We start from the raw sequence: 23,197 nt of genomic DNA, 5'->3' as shown, positions 1-23,197 counted from the left end.
GGTGGGGACATCTCCTCCTCTGGATGTATCCAAACATGCCTGGATGCCTTCCTGTGCAGCTGCTGTAGGAAGCCTGTTTAGCAGGGAGTTGGGACTAAACGATCTCTAGAGGTCCATTCCAACCCCTGCAGTTCCAGGATTCTGGCTCCTGCTCTGTTCAGCCTAAGGCTGGCAGCAAGGGATGAGGGAGGAGCCTCTGGTGTGTGCAGGCAGCAGGCAATGGAGGGAGGCCTCGAGTTTGCCTCTGGGCAATCCCTGACAGCTGGGATTGTTTCTTTCCAGCAAGTCAAAATGACACCATAGTCAAAGCCAGGTTCACAGTGCGAATCCAAAATATCACCATAGTCAAGGCCAGGTCTAAGGCGCAAGGCCCAAATGTTGCCGTGGTCAGAGCCTGGTGCATGGTGCAAGGCCAAAACAGCGTCATGGTCAATGCCTGATGATGGTGCGAGGCTGAAATGCTGCTATGGTCAAGTCCAGGCTGCTCATAGGAAGCTGGGAAGAGCAGCTTCTTGTGTGGAAGAGTTTGAGTTTTTATTTTCATAACTTATGCACGCTAAGTTCATTTTTAATTACTTATTTAAACATCTTTAAATAAAGTGTTAAATTTAGGAGACTTTATTCTTCAACTACAAAACACACAGAAAGTAGTTTACTCAATGCTAGTGTACATTTTATTCCAATAAAGACAGGAGTTCCCAGGTGACAACAACTATGTATTTATGTGTGCTTTAAGATATCCGACAAGCCAGTGTCAGATCTTACCGACGATACGAGGTTACACAGAGAGACCCGGGTAAATGCAGCAGAGAGAGCTGAGGCCCAGTGCGATCGGTGGGAGCCATCCAGTTGTGCTTCCCCCCCATCCTCTGGTCAGAGCTGCACGTGCACCTCCCAGCTGAGCTGAGCACACAGGTCCCACCGTGAGCCCCACCAAGCATCTGACACACACAGCTCACTGAAGTCTTAGGTTCCTCATCAGAAATACATTTATTTTCTGTCAGTGGTTACTAAGCCAATTCTGTTTTCTTCAGCTTTACAGTTAAAAATTTAGTAAGTTGCCAGGATCTGGCACTCCTGCCCTCCAGGTTCATCCCTGTACGATTCTTCAGCAGGCTGCTGCTCTTTGAGTTCCTTCAGAAATCCCTGTTCTGGCCTGGGAAAGATATGGTCAGAGGACAGAAATCCTCCTTACAAGTGCTTCATCAGCTGAAGCAATCTCATTTTCTCATTCTAACTGTGCTCAGACACACTGAGTCCCTATAACAACATCACATTCTTGTCAATAACGCATTCCACTCTTGCATTTTTTTTAATTTGCTAATAAAAATACTAGAATATGACACTAGCTTTTGATCAATGGTAAAAGCAAGAAAAATAAGCAATTAAAACAAAGCATTTAAAAAAACCGCAATCCCCTTCCTTATTTAAAAAATGGAATCTAGTTTTAAGATACTAAAAAGTTCAAGAATATAAAAATATTTACCTTTCAGAAATACTTAAGCCTACAATCACAAAAAATAAGTATGAACTTAATATAAAAATCTTCATAAAAATACAGGTCACCTGTACTTAACCAAGTCTTCAGACCTGTCCTAAGCCAACAGAAAGGTTTTGTTCAGAAATCTAGTTACGCCTAAACAGTTATCTGATAGATTAAGTTTGCAATAAGTAAAATAAAGAATTAAATACTGCTGTCATTAAGGAAATTCCAGTTTGAGAAGGGATGAGGACGTGGGTTATATTGATGGCAAAAAGCATGACTGCAGAAAATTAATATTAAGGGAAGCAGTATTGCTACGTCCCAAAGAGCAGCTTGAGATGATTGCACAAGTTCCTTGCATTTAAATGTTATAAACCTTTATAGCTGTGCTTGAACTTACAGGGAGATCCTCACTTGCGTGGCAAATGCCAGCACAAGACAAATTGCCATGAACTCTCACATTAAGAGAGGAGACTGTGTGCTTTTGTTGGCCTTAACGGAATGTGAATCACCACTAAATGGTTTTCATAGAATATAAAAGTCAGCCTAACCAGCCTGAGAGACTTCATGCGGCCAAGAAGTCCACACAGAACCAATAAATAGAGAAGTAAAAGGCATTACATTTTTTCCCAAACTATGCAGTGTTTGTAAAACAGTAGTAGCACAAATCTGAGCTCTACTACATTCAACATTTCATCTCATCTAGCTCTGCTGAACTTTAAAAAAAATACACATATAACCTGTAGGACTTGAAAAACAAAATACTGGCTTTGTTAGCATTATTTTTGCTTTGGAAAAAAAAAAAGAAAATAAAAAAAGCATGGTCCCCAATGAGCCCTTTTCAGTTCTTAGTAGCTGCACATTAAAATCTCCTGTACAGAATATCTGATTTTTGCAAGCATCAAATCTCCTTTAAATACGTAAATGGTACAAAGGTTTTTGTAGAGGCTTTGAAAACTGAGTTGAGTTTTCTCTGAAGGTACAGCATAATGTAGTATATGCTCAAAGGAGAAATGAAATGCTTTGAAAAAGAACCCCAAAAAGATACAGAAGTTTCTTATGTCAGCATACTATGAGAAACACAAAAGCTGAAAATGCAGAGCATGTTTGAACAGGGCCAGTTATTCGATAAAGCCTGTTTCTTTGAAAGTGGGCACGGCCCATCAAAAGATCAGCAAGCTACAGCCCCCACTCAGTCCTTACACCTCAACACTGGTAAAGCCCAGTGATTTCAGCAGGCTCAGGCCTTATGAAAAAGCATCAGCTTTTACAGGGACAAGTGGATCAGAAGTGGATCCCAGGTTGTACCAAGCCTTGGTTACAGATTTCAAATGAGGCTGGGATCTTTCCTTTAGAGACGTGCGAGATGTTCAAAGACCAGCTTCCCTTCCTCCAGTCAAAATGCACAGCGTGAGAAAACCACCACCATCACCACTGCTGCCTTCTTTCTTTTCTCTTAGCAGCTTTCATTGTCATGAGTACATGACTGAGTGCAGTCATTGCCGTGTTAATACTCCTCAAGTCATGTTTAGCACATGCAGACCTCTGTTTCTCAACAGGAGCTGGATCTGCTGACAGACTCCAGGAATCAGAACACTGAATTACAAACTAAGAGCCGTATGGGAGCAGACAGCATCTGTTCAGAAAATAGGTACATGGGTACAGTAGCACAAGGGACAATAACTACAGTGCCATAGCATTGGCTGTTGGGTTTTTTTGTTCATTTTCCTGTGGCAGAAAATGCATTTCGAAGTCTTGTTCTTCCAGCCCCTCTGAGAGTGTGCATCCTTCTTCACAACGGTGTTGTGAGAGTTTTAGTACTCTCCTTTGAATTCCTAATGCCAGTGGTTTGTTGCCCATTCCTGAAACTGAAAGCAAGTAAAAGACTGAGAAGGCAGAGAACATTACATTTACAGAGTGAGAGCAGACACTGAGCCCTCCAAATTAGCACTGCTAAAATAACCATGGTACACTACTAATATAAACACTGGAAAAAAAACAGGTCTTCTCTAGAGTATGCCCTTCTGGATGGGAGAAGCAGTGCAGGAAACAACATTTTGAGCTTCAGCATGATTCACTGACCGTAATTCAGTTACCGCATTCTGTTTATGCAAGATGTCTGCAAAGGGAATCTGGACATCAACTGCAGAGCTAAAAGCAACGTCAGGTATATGAGAAGTCCCTAGCTGCAAAAAAGAGCAGCGTGCTCTTATCAAGGAACTTGGCCTGAGAAATCTTCTGACCCTGAAAGCACAATGGCAGGTCCTTTCCCAGCCAGGCATTAGCTACAGGCAATTCCATCTGCTTTTTGGTTGTTTTTTTGTCCTTTAAGGGCAAATTCTGTTCACTCTCCCTCACAAAGCTGAGTGGTGTATGGTGTCTATGCAGCCACACTTGAACTAATTCAGTTTCCTTCTGCACTAATTTCCCACCCACAGCAGTGGCTAGCAAGCACTGTTTGCACTGCGTCAGCACTAAGATGTACGACACAGATTTCAGTGGGCACATTTGCTTAGGATACCCAAAACAGCACCTGGTGGGGGTCAGCATTTATTTGCGAGTGCCCACCTTCAAGCACATCAGTGCTCAGGTTCAGAGCTGTCTGTAGAATTAACAGCAACAGACCTAAAGGGCACTCTGGAAGCTTTGATGTTTTGCGATAGATCTGATGAAACATTTTCTCATTGTAAAAAGAGATTCTGTACAAAGAGATCCTGAATTCTTGTGGAGATGAATGAAGGCCGACTTACCATTTCACCTTCAGCATTTGTTCAAAGCTCTCAGGCAGAGCATTGCCATAGCTCTCAGGAAGAAACAGGGTGAGGATCCCTATCAGCACAGTCAGGCTTCCCATGAGGATATATGGTAGGTATCTGTCATAGGCACCTGGCAGAACACAGGACGGGAGAAGATCAATTACAGGGCCACCCTCAATGAACCCACGCATAAAGTTTACACTTCAGACATCATTGCAGTGCAGACTTCATTTGGAATAATGCAGCAAAGAGGCCAAATTCAGACCAAACGGACCATTAGTGTGGGGGAACTCTTACATACTTTCCTCTTTGGAAGCAGAGGAAGCACCTGATGGAACTGCAGGCGTCCCTGTTCATTTAGAGGAGTTGGACTAGATGAGCTTTAAGGGTTCCTTCCAACTCAACACAACAATTCTGTGATTCTATGAAGCATCGCTGCAGGGACAGACGGGAGGCTCTGACATCAGGGACAGACGGGAGGCTCTGACATCAGGGACAGACAGGAGGCTCTGACATCAGGGACAGACGGGAGGCTCTGACATCAGGGACAGACGGGAGGCTCTGACATCAGGGACAGACAGGAGGCTCTGACATCAGGGACAGACGGGAGGCTCTGACATCAGGGACAGACGGGAGGCTCTGACATCAGGGACAGACAGGAGGCTCTGACATCAGGGACAGACGGGAGGCTCTGACATCAGGGACAGACAGGAGGCTCTGACATTGGTCTGCCCAGTTTCTGATTTAGAGCATGAAAGCAGCGGCCCCTGCCAGCAGCCTGCAGTTAGTGCACCAGCATTCAGGTAACATCACAGAAACACAGAACTTCAGAGGTCTTTCAGTAAAGGGATTACCGAGGGATTAAAGCAAGGCAGAGAAAGGACTAAACTTGACAGCTTTATTTTGTAGTTGGGATATAGCAGCACGCTTTCTAATGTGAGGAATAAGCTAGGATTAAAATGAAGACCTCTGGGTATTTCACATTTGGAGCCAAAGTTTGTGATTTGATCTCCTCAGTGCTCATGAGCTGAACAAACTGCAAGGGCCTGACTGAGCTGTAGCAAATTTCAGCAGCTCACCAGTTTCTCCCAAAACCTCCTAACAGTTAGAAAACTATTCTGATGACTGCAACAAGACTTTTTAAAGATTGAGCCCATGGGAACCTGCAAGAAAAACAATAAAAGCTTATTCCTGTCTATATCTGTTACTGCTACTTAGGCTGCAGCAGAGACCCCAAGGAGCACCACAGCCATTCTGTCTCTTATTTCACGTTTGCACTGCACAATCTTTGTGCAGCGCTCAGAATGAGATGTTAAAGAGTATCACAAAAAAAACAAACCCTTTGGGAAATGAATACTTCTGCTCATAGATCAAAATGTAAACAGTAAGAAAAAAAGCAAAATGAATGTCAAGGTGCCTGGCTTAGTGAGGATATAGAACTCAGACCCAGTGTGAGAGAATGGACTTAAAAGACAGCAAATGGAGAGGGCTAAGAGCTGAACCTGCACCTCAGAAGCTCAGATAATTTTATGGGCACTTATACAGCTCAAAGCAAGACTGCAGGACATCTCACCCAGGTAAACGAAGTAGGGAGCAATGATGCTGCCCAGCCTGGAAGCTGTGGACGTAGCTCCAACTGCCATGTTTCTGACCAGCGTGGGGTACAGCTCCACATTGTAGACATAAAGCATTGAAAACGCAGCCGTGATACCAAACTTTCCAAGCATCACCAGGCAAACAGATAGGACATTGAGATCTGGAGGAGAAAGATAAAAATCAAGATGAGTAAACAACACTCTTTGCTCACTCCTTGTATTTCTTTTTCCTCCCAAGGACCCTATCGCTGCTTTGTTTTGTTTTCCCATAGGAGTTGTGTGGGATTTTTTGTTTTATTTTGTTTCTAATTTTGCAGCCTATTAGTCCCACTTGGCTGCAGCTTCCCTGCTGAGCGCACTGCAGAAGGCACAGCTTATTGTCTACTTTTCAATTTTTGCTTTTCTCCCAGTGAAATAGAACAAAATTCCACATTACACAGTAGCAGAGCACAAGTGTAAATCCATCCCTATTTCGCAGAATTCGGTGGAGATTTACACACAGTGAAGTCTGGGAGGCTTGCAGGACGGTTTGAGCCTCTCTGCATAACCAAATAAATCACGGTACACTTTTGGCTGGTTCCCCTGGCCTATAAAAAGCTCAGAAATCTGACACAACAATTGAGAGCAGTGTGTGACTCAGCACATACGTGTGTGTTGGAAAAAGAATCACTAACAGCAATTGGCATAAATTTGACCTCAGAACCCAAGTTCGATCAGAGTTTCCATTAATTTCACAGAACCGTGAGACAGAAGCATAAAACACGACAATGTTTTATTTAATGAGTGTATTGGATGTCGTACCTGTAGGAACCAGCTTAATGAAGAGGACAACGCCTCCCCCCAAAACCAAGGTGCCGGATATGGAGTAGCGGCGAGGCAGGGAGCGCAGGAGCAGCCAGGCAATGATGTATGCTGGGACTTCAATGACCGCTGAAAGGAAGCAGTTGATGTAGGCATCGCCGTGCAGGTTTGGAGTGTTGAGGGAAAGGCCAAAGTAACCAACGGAGGTGAAAAACCTGAGAAAAGCAATAATACCAAATGATCCCCGAAACGCCGCGCTCTGAACACCTCCGGTGTTGCCTCAGAGGTTGCTACAAAAATCGGATGTCGCGAAGCATCACCATGGACACCATGGCTCAGCCATCTCAGTGGCAGCCCCATCTTTCTAACTCTGCCATCCCTTCCAGCGAACACATCCACGGCAGCTTGCAGACCTCGGATTTCTCTGTCCTTCCTCCACCTCCTACACCAAGTATGAGCCTGTGGAAGTCGCTTACAAAGGCTTTTCCCTGCAGTGGGCTCATTAACAGCACAATGACACAAGACTAGGAAGCCTCCCATGCCAACTGTGACATGCTCCACTGATGGGCTCTCCCACCCTCAGCAGTCTGCATACATCTGACTTTAATCCTCACAACAGAGCTGGATGTTCAGGTTTCAGACCTGCCCTCCTACAGCATACTGAGTGTGCCGGCCAGGTCCCTCCTGTGGGGAAATGGGTACAGAAAGGGGCCACAGTTTGCCTGCAATGCACTACTTGTTCCTCACTCCTCGTGGCTGCCCAGGCAGAGACCAGGACCTCACAGATGGGAACAACACAAGCGCTGGCCTTGGTTTTGGTGCTTGTTATGCTACTGAGATGCTGCCTCTCCTATGAGACATTTCTCTTCAAAACAGAGGCTACAGAGATGGGAAGTTAAAAAAAAAAAATACATACATAGGCTGTTACATATGGTTTCCTTGCTGTCTTACACTGAGTTGAGGCTCCACACTTGTGTGCTAATGCAGCACAGGTGCAGAGGCTATTGAGGGACATGTACCAGCCAAGGGCTGTGTGTGGGCAGGCACCAAGGCTGAAACTCATTATCTAAACCTGTGACAAGTGCCCTCAAATCAGAGATTGTTCTATTGCCTGGGTACTTTAGGAATACACATTTCCTTACCACAAAAGTAATGACATAATAGTAATAGTTGCAATGTTTCGGGTTCGAAATAGGTCCAGAAGGATAGCCTTCTGCTGCTGCTGAGGCTTCGAATCCTGCATCTGAAGGAAAAAGGAAAACAAAACCAAAAAAATTCCCACACACCTCAGAGCACAACAACCTTTGCATACCAATAGCTCGGGCAGTAGGAAGTTACGACTGCACTGGGATAATGGATCAGCCCAAGTCCTTAGCGGAGCTGGCCCCTGCACCAGCAGCACTCCGTGGTGGCTTGAGTTTTTGCGTCAAAAAAGGCAGCACTTGGGACAGCTGCACACAAATTAGATGACCAGAAAGGCGCATTAATACTTCCTCAAGGATCTAACACAGTCCTTCCAGGAGCAACCTCATGAGTGAAGCCGTTTTGATGTGCGTGTGCGCTCAGCTTTCTTCTGCTCATCATTCAAAAGGATGGGAGATAAATGCACAACACCAGTTCAGCTGCCTGCTGCTGGCAGGGGGGGATGCAAACTGATGCTGGGTCTCAGTGCAGAGGCCAAGGTGAGCCAGTCAGCACCCTGCTGGGGCACGGAGCAGCCCAAGCAGAGGTCAGTGCCGGCAGCCAGGCTTCCTCCCAGCCCCAGAGCGAAGATGAACCTCCTGTAATGAAGCCCTGACCCTCCTGTGGGGGGAAAAGAGATTTCCCTTTCCTAGGAAGGAATGATAGTTTCTGAGGAACGTCTTTACAGCAGCATTTGAACAATACTTCAGCGGGAGGCTTCAGGTGCAGACGTCATCCTCAGGCTGCTGTGGACAGGCTCTTGGGATGTGAGGTTCCCACGAAATGAGCACAGTTGAGCTGCTGCTTGGTCCCAGAAATGCACAGAGTGATGATCTGTACTCGGCTGACAGAGCCTGAAAGGTCACATCCAGGATAAAGGACAACTGAGAAGGATAATGCTTCCATGGTGCCCATAGCTTCCCATAGATGGAACTTGCACTCGAATTTACAGCACCACAGATGTTTGGAAAAGAGCTTTTCAGCAGCTCAGCCAACATTTAAGCACGATAAATTGGCGCTGCCAACTAGAGGGGCAGCACGCAGCTTTTTGCTCCAAGTATCGCAAGGGGTGCATAGTGCTTTGCTATTGCTGTACCAGGAGATGTCAGGAGACACAATGCAAGTGCTGGTGAGACGCAGAAATTCAGACTCAGCACAGACCCATGGTCACCATCAGCTTGGCCTGGGTTCTTTCTGGACTTCAGGAGTTCCAGAGTGGGACAAAGCTCCTGTAGGGAGGCAGGCACGAAACCCAGCCGTTTCACAGCTGTAAGCAGTTCCTCGGCTTTCTCCTTTTAACCACCAAACATGAAATACAAGGGAAAAAAACCAGGCCTACAGAAGAACTGAACGTGATTCAGTGACTTCACCCTAGTCACGTGCTTTAAGTGCAGCTCCAGCACTTGCTGCTCTGTGCAGCTGGAGCATCCCTGGGGCTGCACGGACCCTGCACACGTGGACCTGGAATTAGTGCTCATGTGCAGCCCAGCAAAGAGCTGTAGTTAAACTACAAACAGCTGACACTGCCCCAAGCTGGAATGGGGCCAAACTTGTCCTCCTCAGGCCTCCTCGGTGCCCCCAGGGTGAAGCAAGCTGGGTCACCCTTGCCCTGAAAACCACAACCAACTTCTGCTAAAAAAGCAAGCCAAGAAGTGAGCCCTATGGCTGCTCACCTCGCACCTGCTGCCCCAACACTTACCTGAGGCCAGCAGCCCTGCCAGCCTCTGCGAGCTGCGACTGGAAGCCAGTTCTGCTCTGCCAGTTTACAACAAGCCAAAAGTGATAGGATGTGTGACACATACCTCTGTGGCATCAAAAAGCACGGCTGGGGCTGGGGTGTTGTTTATTTTTGCAGCCTTTCGGATAATAACTTCTGCCTCTTTATATCTTCCCTGGGAGATCAGCCAGCGAGGGGACTCAGGAATGATCCTGCAATGAGGTTCAGAAGAAATGACTCAACGCTTTTCACTGAATTAAGGCATTATTAAAACCACATGGATGCTCTGCATGAGTGATGCTCTCGTTTATAGTCAGCAGAGAAGCATGAGGGCAATGCAACCCGTCCCACTGGGACCAGGGGAGGACTGGGGCACAAGGGACGTGTGTGTCCTCGTGCTGAAGCAGAAGTGTGGGCACTTCTCCTTGAGGGCTGCTTTCATTCATTGCTGCCTCCCAGCAAGTTGTACATTTACTGCACAGACAGCAAGGATGGGGGCAGCTCAACCAAGGTTTAGCAAAATTATTCTCAGGAAATAACATACAGTGTGGGAATGCTTTAAATGTGCAGAGGGTGCATCAAAAAGCTTTGTGTTATAGGAATCCTATGTACAAAACATGACAATTCCACCACAAGTCTGATGCAGGCTCTCCCATGCAAAGGACGGTGTCCCTGATGGCAGTTTCCAACCAATTCCAGACACACGTAGAGCAAATTAACACCAAACACAGGACAGAAGGTCTCACCCTTCCTTCACTAAACCCTCTTCCCTTTCCAACCCAAGCCATTCCATTATTCTATAATTCCTTGACCAAGCAGCTACCCAAAGGGCTAACCCATGTCCTGGCTTTGAGTGCCACGTGAGTTTTATCACCACCCCATTAACTCCAAACTGAAAGTGCCCCCACAGCAATCTTCTGCATGCTTTGATACAGATTCCCACCAAATTGCAAAGCAGGACTCTGAAGCCTGGCCTTAGGGACATATTTCTCATGCCTCACAGTGCCAGTCCCGTAGGAGAAATCTGAAAGTTTGCATACAAAACCAACCTCCCCATCAAGCAGCAGTTTGGGACAGAGGGATACACAACTGTGATGAAGGACTCTGAGACATTTCAAGTTAAATGAGCGAAATAACCCTCAGGGGAGAATTGAACCAGATAGCACGGTGAGCTGCTGGCCTTTTGCTGAGATTTCACAGCCCAGCAGCAGTTGAATCCTCATTAAGAATGGCTTAAAGGAAAAAGCAGGGAAGAAAAGTTAAGACCAAATCACTGGGCAATACTACAGAGTAAGCTGAGAGGTGATTAGCAACGCCTGGAAGCAGAAGGCAAGCAGAAAATTTCCAAGCTGCTCTGGAAGCTGGTGAAAAAAAAGCCCATGGCAGCATGAGAATCAGCAGGCGGTTATCTGGCCAAAAACAAAACCAAAAAAACAACCAACAAAGAAAACATCCCCCCCCCCAGCTCCACCTCAAAGCAAATCCCTTCACATGGGAAAAAGAAAATCCACCAGAAGGGGAGGAGGTGCCCAGGACACCCACACTCACCACCAGAGCGGAACGCAGAGCAGCCCGGGGAGGGTGAGAGCCAGCAGCAGCATCCGCCAATCTCTGATGAAGTAAGCAAACAGGGGCAGCAACATGTAGCCAATTGCAAAAAATACGCAAACTCCTAACGTAGAGAATATAATACGAACTGATTTGCCAAGAATTTCTGTTCCTGTTTAAAACAAGGGAGGTTGGATTAGCATTTTAATTCTTTCTGGTCAATCATGACTATAAACTTTAGTGCATTTACAAAGAGATAAGCTGAACAACGTTAGAAAAGAGCAGTTCCTTTATATGACCCTTCAATGGACACTGCCAAGGTGTGCAGTTCCTGTGTTACTGCCATCAGAGCTGACAGGTCTAACGGAGGGCTCAGAGCAATTTGGATTACCAAGCCCTCCTCTGCCACAAATTAAAAAAGAAACAGCTGGCAGTATCCTTTAATGAAGACCTCCTCTTAACATCATAAATGAGTTGGGAACAGAAATAAAGGCAGCCATGTGGAAATGAAACGTGAAGGCTCTGTGCTTTGCTCCCAGCAGATGGGAAATACTGAGCCCCAGTGGCAGCCAATGCCCCCAGCAGCAGCCAGAGGTTTGTGTGGAGGTGAATGACCTCTGCCTGGGGAACGAAATGATCAGAGAGCACCTAAATTACCTTTGATAACCTCATACCTAAAATACAGAGTTCCACAGCTGTCTGTTAAGCCCGGCCCTGGGCAGGCTGCAGGTGCTATTTGCTCTGCATTGCTCAGTGCTGGGGAGCTCAGCCCCTTCCCAGAGCTTTCTGCCCTTAGGTTTGGGGTTTCCCAGCTGGCAGGTTCCCTGCCCCCCATCCCAGCGCCAGCAGGGCTACCTGCAGCACATCCAGCCTGCGGTTAACAAATAATTTGCTGCTGAAGGAAAACTGGTCTGTGGGTGGGAACCAGTGCTGCTTTATCTCTGGGAACACAAAGCTGCACTGCCAGCAGCACGCTGTGGCTGCAGGGCATGAAACACAAGGACAGTGATCCCTAATAGCACTCTGTGGCTGCAACCAGTATCACTACATGACAGCAGCCAGCAAGAGCTGTGTGACACCCTGGGGCCGGTGCAACACCTAGCAATGAAACCTGGAGATGTTGTAAACCTTCCCTGGAGGTGGACAAGGCCAAGGATGGGTCCTGGGCAGCTCGAGCTGGTGGGGAGCAGCCAAGTCATGGCAGGGGTGGAGCTGGGGGGGCTGTAAGATCCCTTCCAACAAAACCATTCCGTGATTCTTTTATAAGCATTATGTATAAATAGAGGGCTTGTGGCACTACCAAGCCAATAGGAGCTGACAACTGCCAGCTACAATTCCCTGCTGCTCCTCCCCTGCCCTCATTCTCCCCACCAGGAAATAGCAATTCTGGGCTGACACCAGCACGCCTTCACAAACCAGTGCTGTTTTACAGCCTCAGCACCTGAACACGGACATTTTGAGCACAGCCCTACAGCTCTGCAGGAGCTGCAGCAGAACCTCAAAACTGCAGCTCCACAGCCACAGCACTGCCCCGTGTTTCCCCTTAGGAAAATAAAGAGGGATTTTGTGGCTATCCAGGGCCCACAGCTACCCAGCCATCAGGGTCACCTGATTGCCCAAAGCCCCTAACTCTGTACTAGTAGCTTCCCATGGCAGATGCAGCATAATGGATGCAAGGTGATGGACGCAGGGTGATGCTGGGGGCCTCAAACTGGCCCCAACCAACCCCTTCATGGTCCCAAATAACGCAGCATGAGGAACAAAGCTGACCTCAGGATGGAGGGAGGTGACAGCAGCTGGCTGGGACACAATGCTGCAGGAGGAGCATGGCTATGTGCTGTCCATGGCAATGCTGCTCTGCTCTGAGGTGTGCAGATCCCTCTGCTACTGGGGCTGGGCAGGGAGGAGCCCCAAATGCTGTTGCTGCTGCCAGCACTGTTCCTGCTGATAGCAGCCCTGAGCCTCCCCCCAACTTTTCCCCTTAACAGACAGAAATGGGTGGTTGTGTTGATGTTTGCTGCACTCATCTTTTTTCTCTAAGCCTACAGAAAGTACAGGCTCTAACCAATTATTTGAAGAGATCCCTTAAGGCATCCAGGAGAAAAAAAAATCATACTGGCCTAAATTAGTAACTGTACCAACAAGGATTTAGTGCTGTCCATAATGAAGTGCAGATTAAGAAAAAAAAATAATACATTAAGTAAGCACTTAAACTAATGCAGATCAATTCCTACCCAGTATGAAGGCCACCACATAGTTAGAGATCTGTCCCATGCCCACTATGAGGAAGAGCACTGTGAACATCTCCCAGCTGGTGGAGAAGATCTGCAGGAAGCTGAAGCCGGTCTGCACAGCCATGGTCAAGAAGAGGATGCTTTTCCTGCCGAACCTGGGGAGGGACAAGGACATGGTTGGAAAGATGGGATCTAGCTGTGGTGTGAAATGCAGAACTTCTAAAGAAGCTAAAGCACATTTTGACTGAAATGTGGAGAACTGGGTGTTCAGCTCCCTTATGGGTCCTACAGCCTGCAGCTGGGGCTGCTCCTGGACTCCGCTCTGCTCTGAGCAGTGCTGGCAGCATTACCTGTCAGAGAGCTGCCCCGAGATGAAGGAGCCGATGAGGACACCCACGAAGAACAGGGATGTGGTCAGCGGCACTTTCCAGTCGTCCTCACACACCAGGTTCCACTGCAAGAGAAGGGCCCACATTCAGCCTCTGTCACACAGAGGAACTTTTGCTTCCCGGGCACGTGCCCATTTCCATATAATTTGGATGAATTCCCCTATCCTCAGTGCTGGGACACTGAGGTCTCCGCTGACAGCATGCAGCTGCCCGTGCCCATGGGGCTGCCTGCATCCAGACCTGATGGAATCACAGAATCACTATGGCTGGAAAAGACCTCTAAGATCACCAAGTCCACCCCCAGCCCATCCCCACCATGCTCACTAACCACATCCTCACGTTCTCTGGCTCGTGGGTTCAAGAGAATCTATGTGAGAGCGCAGATAGAACAAACTCTGTTTTCTCACACAGATGGTTTTGCACACTCCCTTTTCCCCTGCAGCCCGCAGGTGCTCATCGCTCACCCTCGCAGCTGGGACGAGCTTTGGGACAGGAGCCAGGATGGAAACTTCCACCCAGCACCCACACAGAGCTTAAAAAAAAATATCAAAAAAACACTATGAGTGCAGCAGGGCTCGCTGACATCCCAGGGAGCAGCCCCGGTCAGGGCACACCTATGGGGTGCTGCAGAACTTCAAACGGATGAGACAAATGTACCATGAAGGTAGGCTGGCCAGCCCCAGATCAAAGTGCAGCGTAATTTCAGTAATTAGCCTCGCTATCAAGAGCAGGGACATTGCCTCTGCCAGGATTCGTCCTTTGGAGAGGAACCAGGAGGTGTGCCTCAACCCCTTCAATCTGATTAGTACATAAAAGAAAGCATCTTGTCCCTGCTGGGAGGGGTGGGTAGGCACGGGCCAGGACCGGGCGCTCATCTGTGATTATCTTAATTGCACTTGATAAAATGGAGGGGAAAGGTAGGCCAGCAGAGCTCTGACACTTGCGGGATCATAGAGCCATGGAATATCCCACGCTGGAAGGGACCCATAGGGATCATCATCTCCATTTCTTGAAATGCTGGAGTAGGGATGCTGCTCTTGGAAAGTGTGTATTGGGATCTGTGAATCTTGTCAAAGGGAATGGAGATCTCTGTAAACCTGGTGAAAATCAAACCCTGTATTAAAAACTCAGCTTCAGGAAACGGGACACAAAAAGCAAGAGTTTCTTCAGAAAAAAATGAACGAAGGCAAGAGGGCTGCGCCTGCACGGTACAAGCTCGAGTTCCATGGGCCTCTATCTTGGGCCAGCACTGTGCCACTGTGCTGCGTCCTCCTGTGATCTCCCAGCACTGAGATTTCCAAAGAAGAGTTCCTGTAGGATGTTCCTAGAAAAGCCGAGAGGACATCGAACAAGGGAGAAGGTTTCCAAGTTGCCATGTACTGACTTGCCCAACTTTGTGCAGTCAGCAATTAGTGCGGTGCCAGAATGTACAGCCAACACAGAGCATTACTCAGGACATGAAAATGTGACACCCAGCAAATAGATGGAGTTGTGGCAGCTGTCCCCAATGACCCTGACCCACTCTGGCTGCAGGCTTGCATTGGACACCAGGATGCTGCTCTGGGGGCACCAGGAGGCATCCCAACAGCTCAGAGCTCATGGACTCAGCCCACGAGTTGGAAATGAAGCCCCAGGATTAACATTTGTCACTAGTTAATCACAGAACCATTAAAGTTGGAAAAGACCTCTCAGATCTCCAAGCCCAACCCAACCCACCCCACTATGCCCCACTCCCTGGGCAGCTGTGCCAGCACCTTACAGCTCTTCCAGAGAAGAAATTTTCCCTAATATCCAACCTGAACCTGCCCTGATGCAACGTGAGGCCATCATCTCTTGTTCTAAAAGGGCAACATCCCAATGCCTGCTTCTGCACTGCTGGGTGGGAGCTGAGGAGGGGTCAGCACTTCCAAAATGCCTACACAAAGCCAAAGGCACCAGCTGGAGACACCTGCGCTGATCCTGTGCTCCCCAGTGCCTAATGCTTCTCACCAGCTGTCCCATGGCATGCTACACAGACAGCAGGAATTACTGACCTTGGGTCAAAGCCCTTTACATCTGCAGGATGCTGGTGGGCTGGGATTTCTATCTAAAGGAACTCACTGCATTTGACAAACGGAAAACACACAAGCACAACCAAACTCACAGCCCCCCCAGCACACCTGGGGCTGCTCAGCAGAATGGTGCTGCTGATGGGGGTTGCTGCACTCTGCAACACAGAGCTGCACCACCCACAGCCATGGTGTCCAAATGGCCTCTGCTGGATTAATTATCCATTAACCAGCAAATAAGTAATACTGTAATGTTCCTAGCCAAGTGCACTGCAGAGCAAAGTTCAGGTAAGCTTCCAAGCTTTCACCACCAGGAATAAGAGTTGGTTGTGATCACACCACTGTTACCACACCGACAGGCTCTTTGCCATTGTATCGGCACATTCACTTCTCTGTCAACTGTTTTCAGATCAGCCCTGTGACTGAGCCTGGGATGCTCTGCCCAGGGGATCTGCACGTCCCCAGACAGCCCAGCACAGAGCTGGCATCCCCCAGCCTGCTCCTTTCCAGCAGCAGTAACAGGATTTGATGCAACTCAGTGAATCGAACACAACCTCCAGTGTTTCATCCTGTGCCATCCAATTCTACTCCTCTGCTGAGGATGGTTTTGCAGCCTGCCTGATGATGTGTCAAGACTTGTCTTTATCAACACAGACAGAAATGCTGGGCACAAAAATCAGCATCACAAGTTTAACCAAACTGCTTCTTTTCATGGTTTCATCACTGCCTGCTTTCCCTGTTTCAAAACCGAACCCAGAATCTTTCCCACATGTTCATGCTGTTCTGAACAACAAGAATCCTTCTCCATCTGGTCTACAGATGGGAACCCAGCACTTGGTTTCCACTGAAACTGAGTTTGCACTGGCCCCTTGGGTGTGCCCCAGGTCCCCAAGACAAACCCCACAGTGAGCACTGGGGCGGTTGCTGTCCCCTTCCCACGTCTTGCTGCCACTTCTCCCTCCCCCACATCAGTATCCTCATGCCCCTGGCTCAGCCCCACAGCCCTGAATTCCTGGCAAGACTTTTCCCAGCCGTGCAGCAGCTTTTGGTGGCAGATGGCCGTGCTGAGTCACCAGGGCTATAGCTGGTGCCAGCCACTTCTGCCCACACCCCAAGCACAAGCCATGGGCTGCACAAATGGGATGTGACCCTGTGGTACCAGCAGGGTTAATGCTGGCATTGCTGAGCACGACCAGGGCAGGATCCCCATCTCCACAGCTGTGCACAAGCCCACCCCAAGCCCAAGGCTACAATGGCCTCACTGTGCAAGATGCTCTGCTCCCTCCAGGGCCACTTGGAGCCATCCTAGCTGGGGACACTGTGTGACACTGCCCATCCTGGGGCAAGTGGGACCATTGGCTGCCACACACCAGTGTGAGCTGAGTCAGTTACTGCCATCACCCTCTGATACAACACCAAAGAGCGCAGCAGTCCCACAGCTTTTGGGGCACCGCACTGTGCTCTATCACAACTCATTGCCAGCAGAGGCAGAGAACCCATCTAAATAAAAACCACAGAAGCGCTCCTGTGGCAGTCGCCACCAATGTCCCCATGTCCCTGCCATTGCACAGGCTTATGACGATGCCATTGCACAGGCTTAAAATCGAATAGGGCAGCTTGGCCACAGGCTCACAGCTCAGAGCTAGGTCCCCAACCGATCACTGTCCACAAAGCCCCCAGCCACCAAAGCCCCACACTCCGTGTCCCTTGGCAGTGGTGGCATCCTCGTGCCAAGAAGTAAATCAATGGGAATTAGCCAGGACGCTCAGCGTGCCAGCAGGGAAAAAACAGCAGGAGGAAACAGCAGGGAAAAACCATCATGGTTCTATTTTCAGCCTCTCTGCCACAGAAAATCCCTCTCCAAACAAACCGCGCCGGCGCTCGAGATGAAAACACACAGCGATAACACGGGCTGCTGCAGAGCTCCCGCTCACCTCCCCCAGAGCATCACCTCTGCCCCAGCCCTTCTCTCAGGCACCCGACGCATTCTCTCAAGAATTCGCCCTGCGGGAGGTGTTGTGTGGGGGGGGAACCGCTCCCTCCGTCCCCCCACCCTGGGGATCCCGCCGCCCCTCCGCCCTTCCGTGAGCGCGCACCGCACCTCACCCGCGCACCTCGGTGACGATGGTGGAGCGGTACACGTCGCGGCTGTACTCCCAGCCGTCCAGGCACGGCTCCTGCTCCAGCTCCGCCAGCTGCACGTCGATGCCGGGCCGCAGCCCCAGCGCCGACAGGTTGACGAGCACGTCCAGGCGGTAGCGGCTGCAGCGGCTCGGCTCCGTCACTCCGCCGCGCAGCTCCAGCGGGATGCTGGCGTTCCGCCACTCCTCGCTCAGGTTGGCTCCGGGCGGCACAGCGCAGCGGTGCTCGGGGGTACCGGCCAGAAACACGGCCGACATCCCATTGAAGCCGTTGGGGATGATGCTGGCGCTGAGCAGAAAGAAGACGAGGCGTTGGAAGCGGCCCCACTCGCCCAGGAAGGCGGTCACCTCCTCGTAGTCCCGCATGGCGCTGCGTGAATCTCCGCGCCTCTGCGCACCCCGTGCGGAGCGGCTCCGCCCCGGTCCGGCCTCGCAGGGCGGTGCGTCCAGCTCCGAGGATCCGCTCCACCGCCCCCCGAGCCGCTGCAGGAGCGCTGAGAGCAGCCGCACCGCCCGCACGTGGCTCCGCAGCCCCGCGCTCTGAGCACCGCCTGCTTCCCGGCTGCTTCCCATCACTGCCGGCAGAATGCAGTGCGGAGCTTTGCGGGAGGCGATGCGGGGCGGCCATGTGCCGCAGCAACTGGGCAGAGATCAACGCAGAAATACGTAGGTCGCTCTGAATGTAATGCTGCCTATTTATTTCCGTGGAAATTACAACAGCGACAGAGAGACTGATAGAGCAGGTTCTCAGCTCCAAAATACTACTTTTCAACGTAGTCACCACCATTAAATGTGCGTTTTTGGCAGTGATGAACAAGAGCTGTAGCTGGACTCGTACAGATCTTCACCGGTGGAGATGACCCACTTTTTCACAGCTGCTAGGAAAACGTTGCCCACACAGTCCGTCTTTCACTGTGCCAACATCCACTGTTTGGTCTCATAAACATTAAGCCAGCATCGACGAATATCAGTGCGTGGGAACGTTCAGCCCCTGCTGCCTTACCGCCAGCATCCACCTCCTTTGTTGTGAGCCCATGTGATAAAATGGAGGCATTACTTTCGGAGCAGACTTCCTTGTTAGCAGCTGGGGGAGGAGCGCAGTTAGGATGGAGCCATGGGCAGCGCAGGACTGACAGCAGGGGCCTGGAGCATCCCTTGAGCTGCAGGCGGATCGGCTCTGTGAGCAGAGCCCCGCTGTGCAGCGGCAATGGGGAAACAGCCGCCGTCAGCCACAGCTTCACACACCGCGTGCACTCACACCCCCCGGGAGCTGTCATCCCCTGCAGCACGATGTTTATTTCCCCGGTGCTCACCCTACATCACACACAGGGTCAGCGGTGTCCGCTCAGAGGGTTCCTGCAGCAGCTCCAGCCCAAGAGCAGCACTCTGTGCCAGATCCTATCTGCTGACTGCTGCTGCGCAACACTTGATGCTGCAGTAGGACCTGCAGATAGCTGCAAGGCTGTGCAGGAAATCTGAGCTACGCTGTCATCGTCTCCTGAAATAGCTCATGGGACACTCAGAAACACCGCGGTGTTTGAAATGTGCTCAGAGCTCAAATCGTTTCATAATGCTCTCTGTGCCAGGCTCTTCTGATGCTCGTGATGTTGGTCTGAGCTGTAGAGCTTTCCTTGGGAGACACCAAAATATCCGTGCACTGTGCTGGGCAGCCCTGTGAGCCCTGGTTTGGGGCTGTCTTCTAATTGGTGCTGGCACAGCCCTGGGCACATGTGGGACACGATCAGCCAGGAGGGAAAGTGGGGCTGTGATGTGGGCAGAAGGAAGGCAGCAGGAAGAGACAGCTCCTGTTTGCAGGGTTCTCCCAGGGAGCACGGGCTGCTTGCTGCTGCACACATGCTGTGAGGCTGTGAGCTCAGCAAGGGGCTGACCCCAAGGATGGCACTGAAATTGCTGCAGCAAGCAGCAAGCCCCCCACCTGGGCATTACCTGCTCCCTCCTGGCTGGGGTGCTGCTTTCTTGTTGTCTTTATTTTAAAGATGCATCCTGGGAACAACGTGCAGGAGAACACACCTTGCTGAGGTGGCATCTCGGCAGCAGTGACATTCGGGGGTGGAGGCTCCAAAAACAGCGGTGCAGTGCCAGGAGAGCTCTGCAGCAGTGCCTGGGCAGGAGAAGCAGATGGCAGCATTGATCCAGGCCAGGCAGAGAGCTGCAAACCAAGATTAGAGATGGGAGATGATGTCTTGCAGCGAAAGATTGGGACTCCTCTTGCCTGCAGAAGGACTGCAAAGGATGGCTCATGCCCTCCTGGGTCACCGTTCAGCCAAAGGTGGTCCTGGTGATAAGAGTGAGCGGGGCCACACGGGGGGATCAGGGCTTACACATGGGCAGCTCCTGTCCTTAATGGTGTAAGGATTCAGTGCTCTCTCAGATCCTTATTTGTTGCCATTATTCAGTCAACAGTAATTATGCAGTAACAATATCTAGGCAATATGCAATTGCCTAGAGGAATCATTTGCAGTGCTCATAAACACCTGTGGTTAGACTTCAAATTTAGCATATAAAAGTAAGTGCTAACACAAATAAAGTGCTCATATTTATCTGATTTACAGATTAATCCTCTATGAATTATAAATTTCATGCGTTCAAGGTGAAAACACCTTTGGGTTTTCTCCTATATTTTGCTTGAGCAAATGTATTGCCTAACACAGCCTGGAGCTAAGGTGGGACAGAAAGAGGGAATGTGAGCAGCCATGGAGCAGAGCAGCTCTTGTGTGTTCACATCACTCCCACCGTGTGTGACTTGGGGTGATGATGTGGCTGTCACTGATGGCAGTGTGCCACCATCCAGGAGCTCCTGCTCTGCTTGGAGCAGTTCCTATCCAGGACAGCCCCACTCCTCGTTCTGCACGGGCAAAGCACGTCTCAGGTGTCTCAAGAGCTGGAAATTAAAAGCACAGATGGGAACGTGGAGTTTTGTAACTTCCACGTTGTTCACACAGCTCCTGGATCACATGAGAGCTTGCAGACCAGCAGGGCAAAGCAGAAATCGTTTTGTCAGTCTGTGTGCTGAGTCTGAATGGTTGCTCCGGGGGTCTCCTCCATGCAGGTGCCCGCCGTTATTTGCAAGGAGTTGCACCTTTGCAGGCACCACGTGAAACTGCTGGAAGCGGGGATCCTGCCCTCAGCAGCGTGTGCCGGCTGGGCAAGTCCATAGAACCCACCTCCGGGAGCGGGGAGGGCTCTCCCAACGCCTCTCGACCCCTCACCAAGGAACTGAACAATTCTACCTGATGCGACATCAACTCCAACTCAATGCTTCGGCTTAAAACCGCTCCCTTTGCCGGGTTGCTGCTCCCCCGCTGTATGATGCGGTTTTAGCGCAAGAGTCACCCCCCAGCGCTGCTAATTCTCATGACTATTCTCATGCTAATTCCCCTGACCCTGCCCGAGCCCGGTTGCATTCCGCTTCCCATCACTAGGTGGTGCGGGAGGGGCACCGCACGGAGCGGAGCCGCGTTGCGCCCCGCGCTGCTCGCCCTCCCCACGCACCGCCCCGCATCTCGTACCTCATCTCCCACCGCCGCCGGTGGTTGGGACCGAAAAGCTCCTCCTAAAGCGAGGAGATGTTCCCATTAAGAACCCCGAGAGCCTGAAGCGCTCCCGAGCACCGCACCGCATCGCACCGCAGCACGGGGCGGCACCAGCAGCGCTCCCTGCGTGACGGACGGCTCCAGCACCGCCAGGAGCAGCTCTGTCTGTTTTACGGTGTGCGTGGGGAAGATCTGTTTCCCCGAAGTCATTAAAATAGCCTCTGACACACACGAGAAAGCGAGGAGGGAACACATTTTCCAGTGCCTCTTTCCCTCTGCCGCCCCTCCTCCAGCACCAGCATTTCCATCCCAGCGCAAATGGAACAGCTGAGATCTTTGTTCAGGTCCCTGGGGCGCCCAGCCAGCGACCAGGGCGAAGTTAAACAACTCCAAACAAAAGCAGCAGAACAAAACGGGGGTGCGGCGGTGGAAATCACGCCGGCTAAGTAGGAAACTTCGCTGATGATACATGGAAAAAGTTCAACAATTAGAATTTCAACCAATTTGGCTCTCGTTCCACCTCATCGAGTTAATAAATGGCACTCATCGTCCCGTTTGATCTCAGCGGGCGGTGTTTCCATAGCAAGGAGGAGCACAGGGAGTGTCCAGCACAGGGCGTGGGGCACCGGGAGCATTGGGCAGCAGTGGGGAGGGGAGCTGGGGATCTATTGCTGCTGGGTAAAACCCCACCTGAGACCTGCACAAGTGTTCCGGGGCAGACATGAAAGCAGTGGCTGCAGGAAGAGCTGTAAGCACATCCATTATTTGAATTTGTGCACTAATTAGACAAGGGTTACACACTCAGACTGCATGGAAGGAGGTTTCATACCGTGCGCAGATCCGCAGAAGCTTTGGCTTTTTTCAATATTTAAGGCACGTTCAAACAACAATTTATTTTCCAAATAAAACCTTTTTGATCAATCATTTGTGGAGACAAAACAACTCGCATCACTTCCCGCTTTCCCCCATACCAATCTGAGCAGCGATGGGCGCTATGGAAATTCAGCTCCATGAGCAAACAGCCCTCTGTTATCTGGTTGCTAAACCCAGCAAACCTCCCTCACCCTCCCAGCATTCACCTGGAATGTTGGAACAGCCCCACTGAGCCCTTAATTCCCTAATTACACACGCGTGCAGGAAGCGCTAAATGCGCTCATGAGATTTAATCCGTAACCGTTAGACATTCTTGTTCTGTTTCTTGGAAATGACAGCAGACTTTCCCCGACTCCCAGCAATAACAAAACTTTTTGGGAATGTCTCTTCCCACGGCCGCTCTCCCTCCTGCCCACACCAAACCCTGGGCAGGCGGATCTGCCCCAGCACTGACAGCACTGCACTGGGCATCGCTGCCGTGCATCAAAGGGGCTCAGTAAGAGGGTGGTGAGGCACTGGAACAGGTTGCCCAAGGAGGCTGTGGATGCCCCATCCCTGCAGGCATTCAAGGCCAGGCTGGATGTGGCTCTGGGCAGCCTGGGCTGCTGGTTGGTGACCTGCACACAGCAGGGGGTTGGAACTGGATGAGCACTGTGGTCCTTTTCAATCCAGGCCATTCTATGGTTCTATGAAAATGCAAACCTAACACCCTCAACAGCAAACCTCGAACACAACTGGATGCACGATGTGTTATTAGAGAGGTGCAGCTCTTACATTTTCTTAGGGCTAGTGGAACAGGAATGAGTGGATTTTGGGTAAGAAAACCCTCTTTGTGCTGTGTTTATGTCACAGGATTGCGTTTAGAGCACAACACAG

General features: G+C 50.2%; 1 protein-coding gene across 1 annotated transcript; it reads right to left on the bottom strand.

Annotated features, from left to right (window-relative positions):
* Positions 1–651: 651 nt before the first annotated feature.
* On the bottom strand, positions 652–21,940 carry SLC22A4 (solute carrier family 22 member 4). Its single transcript, XM_003210480.5, has 11 exons — positions 21,425–21,940; positions 17,868–20,064; positions 13,667–13,770; positions 13,317–13,471; positions 11,083–11,254; positions 9,620–9,746; positions 7,778–7,878; positions 6,636–6,850; positions 5,813–5,995; positions 4,234–4,369; positions 652–3,351 (listed from the first exon to the last, which is right to left on the bottom strand). Exons 2-11 carry the CDS (start codon positions 18,465–18,467, stop codon positions 3,276–3,278), a joined length of 1,869 nt encoding a protein of 622 aa, XP_003210528.2. The 5' UTR covers positions 18,468–20,064; positions 21,425–21,940; the 3' UTR covers positions 652–3,275.
* Positions 21,941–23,197: the final 1,257 nt, after the last annotated feature.

Source organism: Meleagris gallopavo, chromosome 15, assembly GCF_905368555.1.
Source record: "Meleagris gallopavo chromosome 15, MGAL_WU_HG_1.1, whole genome shotgun sequence".
Lineage (NCBI taxonomy): Eukaryota > Metazoa > Chordata > Aves > Galliformes > Phasianidae > Meleagris > Meleagris gallopavo.
This window is presented reverse-complemented; position numbering and strand designations above follow the sequence as displayed.